At 39.1% G+C, this 14,349-nt stretch overlaps 1 protein-coding gene and 1 non-coding gene across 3 annotated transcripts in view; one reads left to right on the top strand and one right to left on the bottom strand.

Annotated features, from left to right (window-relative positions):
* The window catches only part of VPS26A (VPS26 retromer complex component A), a 37,954-nt gene extending 27,626 nt beyond the window's left edge, over positions 1–10,328 (top strand). For both annotated transcript variants that reach the window (XM_028109710.1, XM_028109709.1), the window contains exons 7-9: positions 3,423–3,491; positions 6,421–6,563; positions 8,525–10,328. In XM_028109710.1, coding sequence (XP_027965511.1) covers positions 3,423–3,491; positions 6,421–6,563; positions 8,525–8,638 — 326 coding nt within the window. In that variant the 3' untranslated portion in view covers positions 8,639–10,328. The remainder of the gene's footprint in view (positions 1–3,422; positions 3,492–6,420; positions 6,564–8,524) is intronic.
* Positions 3,480–3,621, bottom strand: LOC114214235 (U4 spliceosomal RNA). Its single transcript, XR_003610362.1, has one exon. It is a non-coding gene; the product is annotated as a U4 spliceosomal RNA (small nuclear RNA).
* Positions 10,329–14,349: the final 4,021 nt, after the last annotated feature.

Here is a 14,349-nt window from a genome sequence, read left to right as displayed (position 1 = left end):
TTCGTTCTCATTGATTTCCATGAATTGTTTGAGTTCTTTGATTTCCTGGTTGACCCAAACATTCTTGAGCAGAGTGGTCTTTAGCTTCCAAGTGTTTGAATTTCTGCCAAATTTTTTCTTGTGATTGAGTTCCAGTTTTAAAGCATTGTGGTCTGAGAATATGCAGGGAATAATCTCAATCTTTTGGTATCAGTTGAGACCTGATTTGTGACCCAGTATGTGGTCTATTCTGGAGAAAGTTCCATGTGCGCTCAAGAAGAATGAGTATTCTCTTGTTTTAGGGTGGAATGTTCTGTAAATATCTATGAGGTCCATCTGGTCCAGTGTATCATTCAAAGCTCCTGTTTCCTTGTTGATTTTCTGCTTAGATGATCTGTCCATTGCTGAGAGTAGAGTATTGAGGTCTCCTACAATTAATGTATTATTATCAGTATGACTCTTTATTTTGGTTAACAGTTGGCTTATGTAGATGGCTGCTCCCATGTTGGGGGCGTAGATATTTACAGTTGTTAGATCTTCTTGTTGGATAGACCCTTTAAGAATGATATAGTGTCAAAAAAAATGATATAGTGTCCTTCTGTGTCTCTAATTACGGACTTTAGTTTACAATCTAATTTGTCTGATATAAGAATTGCTATCCCAGCTTTCTTTTGAGGTCCGCTGGCATGGAAGATGGATCTCCATCCCTTCACTTTCAGTCTGGATGTATCTTTAGGTTCAACATGAGTCTCTCATAGGCAGCATATGGATGGGTCCTGTCTTTTTATCCAATCTGCAACCCTGTGCTGTTTTATGGGAGCATTTAGGCCATTCACCTTGAGCGTGATTATTGAAAGATATGAATTGTCATCATGTTGCCTGTTGTTTTTATAGATTGTCCCTGTAAATTTCTTTTATATATCACTCTGGGGGGCTTTCTCCTTTTATAGAACCCCCCCTTAATATTTCTTGCAGGGCCGGCTTAGTGGTCACATATTCTTTCAGTTTCTGTCGGTTGTGGAAGCTCTGCATCTCTCCATCCATTCTAAATGACAGCCTTGCCGGATAAAGTATTCTTGGCTGCATGTTCTTCTCATTTAGTACCCTGAATATGTCTTGCCAGGCCTTTCTGGCTTGCCAGGTCTCTGTGGATAGGTCTGACGTTATTCTGATGTTCCTCCCTTTGTACGTAAGGAATCTCTTCCCCCTAATTGCCCTTAAGATGGTTTCCTTGGTTCTAAGATTTGCAAGTTTTACTGTTACATGCCGGGGTGTTGGCCTGTTTTCCTTGATCTTGGGAGGGGTCCTCTCTGCCTCTAGGAAGCAAATGTTTGTTTCATTCCCCAGATTAGGGAAATTCTCAGCATGATTTGCTCAAATACATCTTCTAGTCCTCTCTCTCTTTCCACTCCCTCCGGGATTCCAATTATTCTGACATTGGAATGCTTCATGGTGTCACTTATTTCTCTGATTCTATTTTCATGGATTCTGAGTTGTTTTCCCTGGCCTCTTTTCCCTTTTTATCTATTATATTGTCTTCCAGGTCCCTTATTCGTCCTTCTGCCTCACTTACCCTAGCTGTTAGATTACCTAGATTGGATTGGATCTCATTTATAGCATTTTTAAGTTCTGCTAATTCAGCTTTCATTTCTGTCCTTAGAGACTCTATGTTGCCATTAATTGATTTCTCCATTCTAGCCATTGTCTTCACAATTGCTAGCCTAAATTCCATCTCGGACATCTTGGTTATATCTGCATCCATTTGTAAATCTGTGGCATAAGTCATAATCTCTGAGTCTTTTCTATTTTGGGGGTTCATCCTCCTAGTCATTCTGTTGATGGGTGTTTGAGGGAATGCATAGAGTCCAAATTATTGACCAGAACCCAAGCAAGATGCACCTCTTTTCTTGGGACCTTAGGGTTGCTGGCCTCTTGTTTTCCCAGCCGGTTTTCTGCGGGAGGGGCCTGCGGCACTGTTACTCAGGCAACCCTGTTTGGGCGAAGTTGCCCTGCCCCCCTGTGGCGGGGGATGGGCTCAGCGGGAATCAGTTTTTGGGGCTTTTGTTCTCTGGCGGCTTTCCGCATCTCTTCGCGAATCAGAGAAGAGACTGTTTCCAACCCTCTGCCTCAGAGCAGAGACCGCAGTCTGTTCTTCAGTGAGCTCTCCAGGCCACACTGTCTCCGTTTCTGTCTGTGCTGCTATAAACTGCAGAGTCCTGGATTGTGCACCCCTCCGCAGCGCTCCCAGTCCTGCCTCCAGGTCGGGGCACGTCTCTGACCTTTGTGCTTCTAAAACCGCCAGCTGCCCCCAGATCGCTCGCTGGACCCCACCGCTCCGGGTTTCCGCACCGGGGGCTGCCCTAAAGTCCTTTCCCTGCCACTACCGGTCTGTGAGTCTGTACCCCATCCCCAGCGCGCCAGGCTGTCGCTCACCGGCGGTGTAGGATCCCCACGGCCAGGCACCCTCCTGCTGCCGTTTATCCTTGGATACCTGTCCGCTGAATCAGGGCTCCCCACTTCCTACCTCAAAACCAACCGCCTGCGATATTCAGTTTGTAGAGCTCCAGATCTTCCTACGTCTCAGGCCGGTTTCGTGGGTGCTCATAGTTGTCTGGTAGATACCCAGCTCAATTCTGGGGACCAGTTGAAATAGGGTCCCCTACTCCTCCGCCATCTTTCCTTCCTCTCTCCTTTTTCTTGTTTAAAAGAAATTAAACATTTTTTCTGGTTAAAAATTGTGTTGATTCTAGAAAAGTTTAAATAAAAAATAATCTGTTTGGATTATTTTTTATATATTATATATAGTAAAACTTGCAAATCTTAGAACCAAGGAAACCATGTTAAGGGCAGATTATATAATTATAATCAATTCAGAACAGAGTTTAATTGTCTTTGCATATTATATGTTTTACAGCATTGGGATCATTAATGTATGTTTTGATATACTTTTTTCATTTATCATATCATTGACTTTTTACAGATGTCTGGGGTCAAATAATCTCTTATTAGATGAACATCCAAACTTAAAAGAACTATGTCAATCAAGTACTCAGTTTGATGTTTTCTCCAAGTTAGAGTTAACTAACTCTGAAAGAAGACAGTTTGAATGTTGCAGAGAAAACTAGCATGACAGTGGTTATTTCTTATGTGTATTGCTAGTTTCTATTTTAGCAGATACTAGAAATGATAGAAGGAACTCTATGGAGAAGATTCTGAACTATATATATGGTAAGAAGAGAGTGAAACATTCAGTCAAGTGATAAGTATGTTAAGTGTAGATCAAGAAATAGAAAAAAATGATTTTCACAAAATGGGAAGATAAATTAATACTAAAATAATGTAGTTGCAAAATAAGATATAAGGTTGGAAATTGTATTTTGGAAATATTTAACTTAATGTCATTTACATTATTATTTTTAACATCGTTTACATTATTGTGCTAGGACCCAGTACCACCACAGAAACAGAAACAATTGCTAAATATGAAATAATGGATGGTGCACCAGTAAAAGGTAACATACTTTTCATTTACTTCTTTTGTGTGATAGGTAGTATAAACGGCAGTGTTCATGGCAGTTTAATTAGCAATAATCGTGCCTCGGATAAACCTCATTGGCTACGATACTGCCACTGCACAAAGCTTTGTTCATGGCAGTTTAGTTTGAAAGTGTTTATGCAGTGTAAAAGTATTTGTGAATTCTTAAAGTGGTTCTGATGATGATGTTTTTAAGATCGTCTTTGTATAGATACTGAAAGACTGTAATAGTACTTCCTAGTCTGAAATAAGGTTTAATTTTTTACGCAGTTTAAATTTTAGTATTTAGGGGCACATGGGTGGCTCAGTTGGTTAAGCCTCTGTGTCTTGATCTTAGCTCAGGTCTTGATCTCAGGGTTGTGAGTTCAAGGCTGGCACTGGGCTCCATGCTGCGCGTGGAGCCTACTTAAAAAAAAAAGAAAGAGAGAGAGAGAAAGAAAGAAAAAGAAAGAAAAAATCTTTAGTATTTAGAAGAGACATTTATATATTATCTCTTATCTAATTCTGAATTTGTAATATTTTGATTGTCTTCTGTTATGATAGTTTATCTTGGTAAGTCTTTTTTACTCATGCTGAATACAAGGTGCTGTTTAGCTGAGCATTAATTTCTGTGGGATTCTGTAATCCTTATAGCTCCCAAGAAAACAAGCAGTTCCATTATTATCTTCAGTATCCAAGATAATAAAGCCAGTATTTATAATTTTACCTTTTTAAAGATTTTTAATTTTTTTTGAGTAATCTATATACCCAACAAGGGGCTCGAATTTACAACCCTGAGATCAAGAGTCACATGTTCAGGACTCCTGGGTGGCTCAGTCAGTTAAGCGTCTGCCTTCAGCTCAAGTCATGATCCCAGGGTTCCAGGATCCAGACTGACGTCAGGCTCTCTGCTCAATGGGGAGCCTGCTTCCTCTCTCTCTCTGCCTGCCACTCTCCCTGTTTGTGTTCTCTGTCTCCCTTGTCAAATAAATAAATAAAATCTTAAAAAAAAAAAAAAGTCACATGCTCTACTTACTGAGCCAGCCAGGTACCTCAGTATTTATCATTTTACATCTATATCTTTGGCTTTTTCTCATTCGGTTAGTAATTATTTCAAAAAGTAGTTATCATTTACTGAGTGCCAACTATAGATGAGGCATTGTACTCTGAGGTGCTCCAATGTTTCCTTTGAGTTAGGTGATGGTATCTTATTCTACAGATTAAACAGATACAAAGAGGTTAAAAAACTTGTTAAAGTGTAGGGGAGGCAGAACTTTACCTCTACCCATCTTAGATTTTCAGCTGGGACTCTCAGAAGGACAGATTAATAAAGGAAAAAAAAGTTTATTAATGTGTGCAGTGCACATCATGCAGGAAAAACCTCAACAAAAAATAACTCAAAACAGTGGCTTAGAATTTCAGCATATATAGCATCAAAAGAACAATAAATTTCGAGATCTAACTGGAAAAAGGAAAGTAGTTGCAGGCTTCTCCAGGGGTGTGGCAAGCTGTGTGAAGGTAAATAAATCTAAGGGAGGAAACAAATGGAGTAAGGTTTGTTTGCTCATTCCTGATCAGCCATCCCTGGGCTGATAAGACTATCTTCATTAAAGGGAGAAGTTATAGCCTGCCTTTAGGCAGAAAATGGGGAGCCTTTTCTGTTCTTTGCTGCTTCATTATTCCCTTCAGCTCAAAATAATTTTTATGTCAAAGAGGCAGATTTTGTGGTGACATAATCTGGTTTCCTTTAATAGCTAATCATTGCAGAATTGGATTTGAGCCCAGGTCTTTCTAACTTTAAGACCTGTGTGTGTGTATGTGTGTGTGTGTGTGTGTGTGTGTGTACATACACTCCTGTTAGGCAACATTACTTTGTAAAATTTCAGCAGCCACAAAGTTTTATGTAAAGTAGTGGATCATATATCTTTCAGGAAATGGATGTGCATAAGAAAAGTATTACATATAAAAGATTCAAAACAATATGCAAATAATTACCCTTAAGAAAGAAGCCATGCGAATCTGAATAGTAGTCTTTTTGGTAACGAAGGAATAATCATCATTCGGAACATGTTTGTTGCTTTGGATGAATTAGTTAATAAGTATTGAAGAACTTACACACATGATTAGAAATTATGGTAAACTTCATGAAAACAGCACTTACCTGCTGGCACTATTCTAAGCTTTTTACATATATTGACTCATATAGTCCTTACAAATCTCTACAAGATGGATATTATTGCTGTTTTCCATTTCACAGATAAGGAACTTGAAACAAAATGGTTAAGTGATTTGACCAAGGTCACACAGCCAGTAAGTTGTAGAGTTGGCATCTGAATCCAGGCATTCTGACTCTAGAGCAGTGGTTCTCATCTAGGGGCAGTTTTGCTCCACCCACCACCCCCTGGACATTTGTTGTTGCTTGGAGTTATTTTTGGTTGCCACTCTTGGGGAATGCTGCTGATATCTGGTGAATAGAGGCCAGGGATGCAGCTAAACCTCTTGCAGTTAATAGAACTTAACCACAATGAAGAATTATTGGCCCAAAATGTCAGTAGTGCTAAGGCTGAGAAACCCTGGTCTAAAGTTTTTGTTATGGGGTGCCTGAGTGGCTCAGTTGGTTAAGCGTCTGCCTTCGGCTCAGGTCGCAATCCCAAGGTTCCAGGATGGAGCCACGCATCTGGCTCCTTGCTCAGCGGGGAACCTGCTTCTCCCTCTGCCTGCAGCTCCCCTTGCTTGTGCTCGCTCGCTCTCTCTTTCTCTGACAAATAAATAAAATCTTTAAGAAAAAATTTTTAAATAAGGTTTTTGTTAAGCTGCCATCTCATGAAGAACTAAAGTGTTAGTGTCTTCTCTATAATGCTTAGTTCTAGGTGTTATGTGACCATATTTTCATCTTTAGAATTAAATGAAAATTGTTTTTCTTTCAGGTGAATCAATTCCAATAAGACTATTTTTAGCGGGATATGACCCAACTCCAACAATGAGAGATGTGAACAAAAAATTTTCAGTAAGGTACTTTTTGAATCTAGTCCTTGTTGATGAGGAAGACAGAAGGTACTTCAAGCAGCAGGTACGGTGCCACCAAGGCTGATGTTCCACCAAGGCTGATGTTTTGTTCTATGACAGTTCTAAAAACACCTGGAAAGCACTCACTTTTCTAAGCTTTACAGTACTGAGCAAGTGGGAGTTTCTATGATAAGAAATTTAAGTGTGAATGGAATAGTGTTGTGATAGATCTCTTCCCTGTCATTTTGCAGGACCCCAGAATGGGCTGTAATTTGGCAGAGCTTTTATTTTTCTTTTGAAAGTTTTGTTTTTTTTATAAAAATAATACCTACTGTTTGTTAAAAAAATTAGGCAATAAAGAACAGGTTAACAAAAATTCCACCACCATTGTGATTAGTTTTCCAGACAAACTTGTATATGTGTATTTAGATCATATGTGTGTTGTTCTTTAATTTGCTTTTTCATTCAGGAGTGTCTCGAATATCTTTCCTTTATCAACAGATGTAGATTTCCGTTAGCACTTTGAATGATTTCATTAACTTGATGGATTCTGGTTTTCCATTCTGTTGTAAATTTACCTGAGATGACCCAAATCTAATACTTTTTTATATAAAATGTTTATCATAAAACTAGTTCTCATTTGAAAATCAAAAGCCTTTGGTGAATTTTCAATGAAGATTGTGATTGGAATGGTCTTTTATATTATGAACCAGATTAATAAATATTTGAATGTCAATTGAGTACTCAAAACTAAATTAGAAATTATTCTGCACTGAGTATTGTGAAGAATACAAAATCTACCTTTTATAAACGTAGTTTGTCCTCAAGGTCCTCACATTGCATATGTGTGGAAAGAGAAAAATTATAAAAGCTAATTAACAGAAAACTTAAAATTACAGTTTGACAATTTAGAAGAGAGAAAACCTTTTCTGTTGATATTGCCATAATGCTGTAAAATTAAAAATAGATAATTTGTAACTCAAAATAGATTATATAGGGGCGCCTGGGTGGCTCAGTTAAGTGTCTGACTCTTGATTTCAGCTCAGGTCATGATCTCAGGGTCGTGAGATCGAGCCCCACATTGGGCTCTGCTCTGGGTGTAGAGCCTGCTTGGGATTCTCTTTCTCCCTCTCCCTCTGCCCTTCCCCCCTCTTAAAAAAAAGATTATATAAACTTTACAGTTTCCAAATCAGTTACATATTGTAGCCTTATTGAATAAATACATTGCTTCCCACGGCATTCATTTGGATGTTTGGTAACCAACATAAGCAGCCTGTCATGACTTTACAAAGCAAATTTAGGAATTGTTTTTTTTTAATTTTAGGAATTTAAAAGAGATCTCAGGATGGATTGGTTGGAACAAGATTTGGATAGGCAGAGGAATAAGCATTTGAAGAAAAAAATATATAGGAGAAATTGTAGGGCGGGTTTATTTGGAATGCATTGGGAGGAGAGCGTTAACTGTTTGGCTGGTGAGGGAACAGAGTGATGTTGGTAAGTTGGATAAAGGTTATGAAGGACCTTGAATGCCTGGTCTGAGATTTATCCTAGAGGTGTTGAGAACTACTAAAGTGCAGTCGAAGCCGAGTTTTAGCCAAATCCGGTAGTGATTGGAAGGGTGGGTTAGAAAGGGGCCTCAGGCACTGGAGACCGAGCTGTCTACCAAGAAGCTCTTAGTGTCTGAGGTTGAAGTGACAAAGGTTTGAACTTGGATAAGGGCAAAATAGCAAACCAAGGACAAATTTTAGGAATTCTTGAAATCAGTAATAGCTAGAATCTTGTGCCACATTGGATTGGCAGTGTTGGTGTGCATAGGTGCTTATGAGAGGGAAGCAGGGCTGGCAGAAGGGGTGGTCCAAGATTAGAACTGGAAGAAAGTAGGTCACTCAGCAAAGAGAACAGCTTTTGTTGGGAAGAATCTAATTTTGTTATAGTTAAAATTGAAGTGGCATTATTTCCATGGTGAAGATTTAAGGCATAATATGAGAATGTTAATTTGTTGATGTCTTGCATATGTTTTACTAGGAGATCATTTTATGGAGAAAAGCTCCTGAAAAATTGAGGAAACAGAGAACAAACTTTCACCAGCGATTTGAATCACCAGAATCACAGGCATCTGCTGAACAGCCTGAAATGTGAACTGAATAGGAGAAAAAAAGAAAAACAAAAAACTCCTATATCCATTGAGATTAAGTTCAGCAGGTTAAAGATGGTTGCAGCTTGTAGTGGGGGAAAAGGCCAAAACTCCATTTATAATAGTCTTCCTTTATCTTACAGTGCTGCATTTATTTTATGATACAACTAAATGTTCTTCATGTATATACATTAAAAAAAGCGCTTTCTTTGAAACACTGGAACTTTCTTAAGCTGCCGTTTTTTCTTCCTTTTTTGTGTTTTTTTTTTTTTTTTTACTGCACACTTTGACCTGATAATAAGCACTCAGATATGCATAAACATTAAAGATTTCATGTGAGTAGGCTGGTATTTGTAATTTTGCTTTTCTTCGTAATGTTGATTATAAATACTTTTCTCCTTTTTCATGCTAATAATTACCTCTTCTCTACATGCAAAAAATTAAGTATTTCGTGTTCAAATAAAAATAGAAAAATTGAATGGGCCTTAAATCCTGCAAAGATTTAAAACATGGCATCTCAGTATTTTTGAGAAATACATTTGTTTCTACATGTGTGTTTGAGAAATACATATGGAGTGTTTCACTGTAGGTGCTTTTGATTCCACCATTCCATGGCTTCCTGAATTGTATCCTCTTTGAAGTCTTCTGTTTTGTGAATGTTAAAATTTTTCCCCGAGATTATGTGGCATGTCACCGTGGCCTGCTTGCTTGCCCCTTCCTCCCTTCCTCCCTCTTTCTCTTCCTTTTCTCTTTCTTTCATTTCTTTTCTTTCTATCTTTCTTTTTTGCCATATTAAGTAACTATTTTGCTACTACTATCCAGCAGGTACCACTGTATGTTTTCTGCAATGTAGAGTTGACTCTGTTGGCATTTTCGAATTTGCTACAACTAGATAATTTTTCTGTAACTACTTTGAATTTTTTTTTTAATTTAAGGCATCTTTTTACCCCATACATAAAATTATAATTTTCTTGCCTTCACAAATACTCTCTTCCCTTTCCAGGGGAATATTTGAGGATGGGGAACTCAGGAGGACCTGTGAAGCATGTAGTTATCTAGATCTGGACAATTTCATGTTTGTTAAACTGGAACTTTGGCTAGTTCAAACTCAAATGTAATTTCACCCACTCTGTTTAAATTTTGTTAACACTAAATTCAAGTCATTTGTTCAAAGTTCCAAAAAGAAGGTTTTAGTTGTCTGTTCATATGTGTAGGGTCTGATCTCAGATACACTAAATGTGGAGTGTAGGAACTAAAATGAAGCCTGCTGTGTGAAACTACTTTCACTTAGGGTTCACTGGTTTTTGTACCAATATTTTTTTATACACTTCAGCGCAAGTCTTGTCAGTTAACCTTACTTTATGAGTAAGCTAAGTAACCCAAATTACATTTCTTTAAACTTGTTTACTACTATGGCACTTTGATAAAATGGTCAGTAACCAACTTCTTTAATGGCAAAAGGTTCCATGTACCATGTGCTGGAGCATCTATTTTAAATGTGGCTATCTGTGAATGGTAATGTTTTCCTTCATGTAAGTGCCTGTTCAGAGTTTCAAAATTTAAAGATGCCAAATATTTTCATGGTCACTTGCATGTAGTAATCTAGAAAATATTCGAAGAAATTTTGAAAACAATTGTGTTTAACCAGCCTCAAATTGTGCAACCATGATGTATAATAAAGAATTTGAAATGATACTGAGCTTGCTATTTGAATGATTAAAATGTTCTGTTCTCAAATCTCACTGTCAGATTTATTCATTGAGGACAGGATTGCTCATAGTTTAGGAAGCTATATTTGTTACAAGAAGTTTTTATAAATATTGTCAGTTTCAATTTCAAATAGTTATATAATGCTTTTAATTAGGTGACTTAAAACACTCATAAATAGGATGCTTATTCACTTTGCTTAATACTTTGTTGCATAACCAATTTGAAGAATAAAAATTTGAAATCAATATTTGGTGAATTGAGTAAAAATTTGGCCAGTCAACTAGAAATAAACTGAAAAAGAGATTTGTGTTTTTAATAAAAAGTACAGAGGCTCGAGCGCCTGGGTGGCTCAGTTGGTTAAGCGACTGCCTTCGGCTCAGGTCATGATCCTGGAGTCCCAGGATCGAGTCCCGCATCGGGCTCCCTGCTCAGCAGGGAGTCTGCTTCTCCCTCTGACCCTCCCTCCTCTCATGTACTCTCTCATTCTCACTCTCTCAAAATAAATAATAAATCTTTAAAAAAAAAAAGTACAGAGGCTCAGTTAGTGGAGTATGTGACTTTTTTTTTTAATCATTTATTTGAGAGAGAGCGTGAGTGAGCAGGGTGAGGGGAAGAGGGAAAGAGAATCCTCAGGCAGACTCCCTGCTGAGCATGGAGCCCAACCTAGGACCCCTGAGATCATGACCTGAGCCAAAATCAAGAGTCAGCCGCTCAACTGACGGAGCCACCCAGGCACCCTGAGCATGTGGCTCTTAATCTCAGGGTAGTGAGTTCAAGCCCCATGTTGGGTGCAGAGATTACTTAAATTAATTTTTTAAAATGCAACATCCAGTGGTTCTCAACCCTGGCTGCATGTTCAAATCAGTTTAGTTTTTTAAAATAACCATGTCAGGTCCTACCCAGACCAATAAAATCAGAATTTCAGGGGTCCGGGTCTCAGCGTTAAAAAAAAACATCCAGGGCTGAGAACCACTGTCTAAACCATGTAAATGGTGGTTTCTGTCACTAGTGAAGAGGTTTTTTTTGTTGTTTGTAGTTTTAAACTTTTTTAAAAAAATTATTTATTTTAGGGGCGCCTGGGTGGCTCAGTCGGTTGAGAAGCTGCCTTCGGCTCAGGTCATGATCTCAAGGTCCTGGGATCGAGCCCCATGTCAGTCTCCCCGCTCAGTGGAGAGTCTGCTTCTCCCTGTCCCTCTGATCTTCCTCCCTGCTTGTGCTCTCTCTGTTTCAAATAAATAAAACAAAAAATAAAAAAAAAATAAAAAAAATTATTTATTTTAGAGGACACGCAAGCAGGGGGAGAAGGAGAGAGAGAATCTCAAGCAGACTCCATGCTGAGCTGGGAGCCGGATGCAGGGCTCCTTCTCACGACCCTGAGATAATGACCTGAGCCAAAATCAAGAGTCGGATGCTTAACTGACTGAGCCACCCAGAACTCCCTGAACTTTATTTTTTGAAGCAGAACTAAAAAAAATACAAGAGGGACACAGTTTAATCATTCTGAATTTCTGTTAGCAGACTCTGATAGCAAGAACCTCATGAAATAAAATGAAGAGTCACGGCGGGGGGTCCCTCTCCCTCTGCCCCTCCACAAACTCCCCCCCCCCATGCTCCTCTCTAAAAATAAATCTTATAGGCACCTGGGTGGCTCAGTTGGTTAAGCATCTGTCTCCAGCTCGGGTCATGATCCCAGGGTCCTGGGATCGAGTCCCACGTCGGGCTCCCTGCTCAGTGGGGAGTCTGCTTCTCCCTGCCCCTCCTCCCTGCTCATGGCTCGCTCTCTCAAAAATATTTTTTTTTAAAGATTTTTATTTATTTATGAGAGAGAGAGAGAGAGAGAGAGAGCACGAGAGGGAAGAGGGTCAGAGGGAGAAGCAGACTCCCTGCTCAGCAGGGAGCCCGATGTGGGACTCGATCCAGGGACTGCAGGATCATGACCTGAGCCGAAGGCAGTTGCTTAACCAACTGAGCCACCCAGGCGCCCATCTCAAAAATATTTTTAAAAATTAAAATTAAAAATCTTTTAAAAAAACATCAACAGGGTGCCTGGGTGGCTCAATCAGTTAAGCGTCTGCCTTCAGCTCAGGTCATGATCTCAGGGTCCTGGGATCCAGCTGCACGTCAGGCTCCCTGCTCAGTGGGGAGTTTGCTTCTCCCTCTCCCTCTGCCCCTACCTCCCCCTGCCCCACTTGTGCTCTCTCTCTCAAATAAAATCTTAACAACAACAAAAAAAAACATGAACAATCAAATCAGTTTTTAGAAAAACTAGAATTTTAGCAATTCTTGACCCTTCCGATCAGGCAGTCCCGCTCAGTTTACACCCTCTTAAGTTTTCTTTCAAGAATGGTAAATTATCATCTACTTTCCCTACTCACACATTTCCTATCTACTTTACCTTTCAATTCTCAATTCTAAAGACGAAAAAGCATTAATTTGTCATACTTACGGTTTTTCAGTTATACATAAACATGGAGGTTAACATCTAAAAGATGTTAATTCTAAACAAGCACCTAAACAAAGGTTTTTTGAGTTTGTAAATCCAGCACCTTGGGCTTTTACAGAAACCACAGTGACAAATTACAGAAATCAAGAATCATAGTTTTAAATGCAATCATCAGATTAAAAACTAGAACACTTAACCGATTCTACCTTGGGCTCTATTAAATTTGAGAAGCAGCTCCCAAAGGAGTTTTATTATTTTGAAATCATAAAAGAGGGAAAGTACATAATTAGAAATAAGTGGCTGGCAGGCAGTTTTGAATTGTTGGGGAGGAAGAACTTTTCCTCTCTTAGATTCTGTGTTTTGGGAGCGTGCTGATTAAACTGACAAAAGACAAACAAGAGAAAAGACTGACTTAATGAGTATGAGGGAGTTCACAAAAATGTGACTTAGAGGGGTAGTTAGAATTTGGGACCTTAAATATCATCTTGATAGGGGAAAGGGGATGAAGGACACTTATACGTGACTTCTTCATAGGGGAAGTTGGGGGTAGAAAGGGCACTTATGGGAAAGCAAATGACTTAAGAAAGATAAATGGGCCCTTAGGAGAATTGATGGAAGATAGAATAGTTTTGTGACAGTCTGTTTAGGCGTGGTGCCAACTTCTCACTGTACCTGGTGATGAGATCATCTTCCCTGGTTGCTCCCTGAGAGGGGATTTATGATAATTGAGTTCTTTTGGGAGGCTTTGCTTTGAGGCAGAGGATTTCAGGAACTCAAATGCCTTCTCAAAATTTTTATGCCACAGGTGGCATATTCCAGACTCCTTCATCAATATGGATCAAGTAATTGGAATACTCAATTCTAAGTACTAGGTGAGTCAGTAACATCTTAATTTCATTCCTTTTGTATTCAACGGAATCTGTTGAACAGACATAAAGGCACCAGGGGCTTGTACTAGCCTGAATTGGAATATAACATATTTTAAGTTTCAGATCAAAGGCATAATGAGGAAACTGTGCACCTTTTAATAGATCCTTTTTACGGCTTGGGACCTTCCATGAGCATAATTCTTAGTCACTCCCCTATCCAGATCTTTAGTGACTCCATTCCAGGAGAAAGCTTAAACTCCATACTACGTAACAGCTCCCGTTTTTCTAAACCCCTTGGAGGATGCCTGCTCTCCTGTCTGCACGCCTGCTAGCTTTTTGTAAGGCTCTGCTGGCCAGTCTTGCCAGACACCATTTCCATCTCCAAATCAAAGAGCTAGATGTTCTCTGTCGTGCTGCCCAGCCATGCTGTGCACACCTCCGGGCCTCTGCTTACCACACTTTTATAAAAGACTTTAATTTTATGGATTTTAAGCCTCTTGGCTCAGTCTTGTTTTAGTGTACTTTGTGCTTATGACATAATATACTTTCAGTATCTGAATAAATTAGTGAACCTTATTTTCCTAGTGATTATAAAATTAGGTGTCCTCCTCTAGAAAAAAGCCTGATGAGGGACAGAAACAGAAAAATGTTCACTGTTAGCCCAGAAGGCTGCCCTATAGCCTGCACAGTTTCA

This window comes from Eumetopias jubatus, unplaced genomic scaffold, assembly GCF_037043125.1.
Source record: "Eumetopias jubatus isolate StellerSeaLion01/CBP00866 unplaced genomic scaffold, mEumJub1_p1.0 scaffold_17, whole genome shotgun sequence".
Classification (NCBI taxonomy): domain Eukaryota; kingdom Metazoa; phylum Chordata; class Mammalia; order Carnivora; family Otariidae; genus Eumetopias; species Eumetopias jubatus.
The sequence above is the reverse complement of the archived record's forward strand: the minus strand, read 5'-3'. Positions and strand labels throughout refer to the sequence as shown.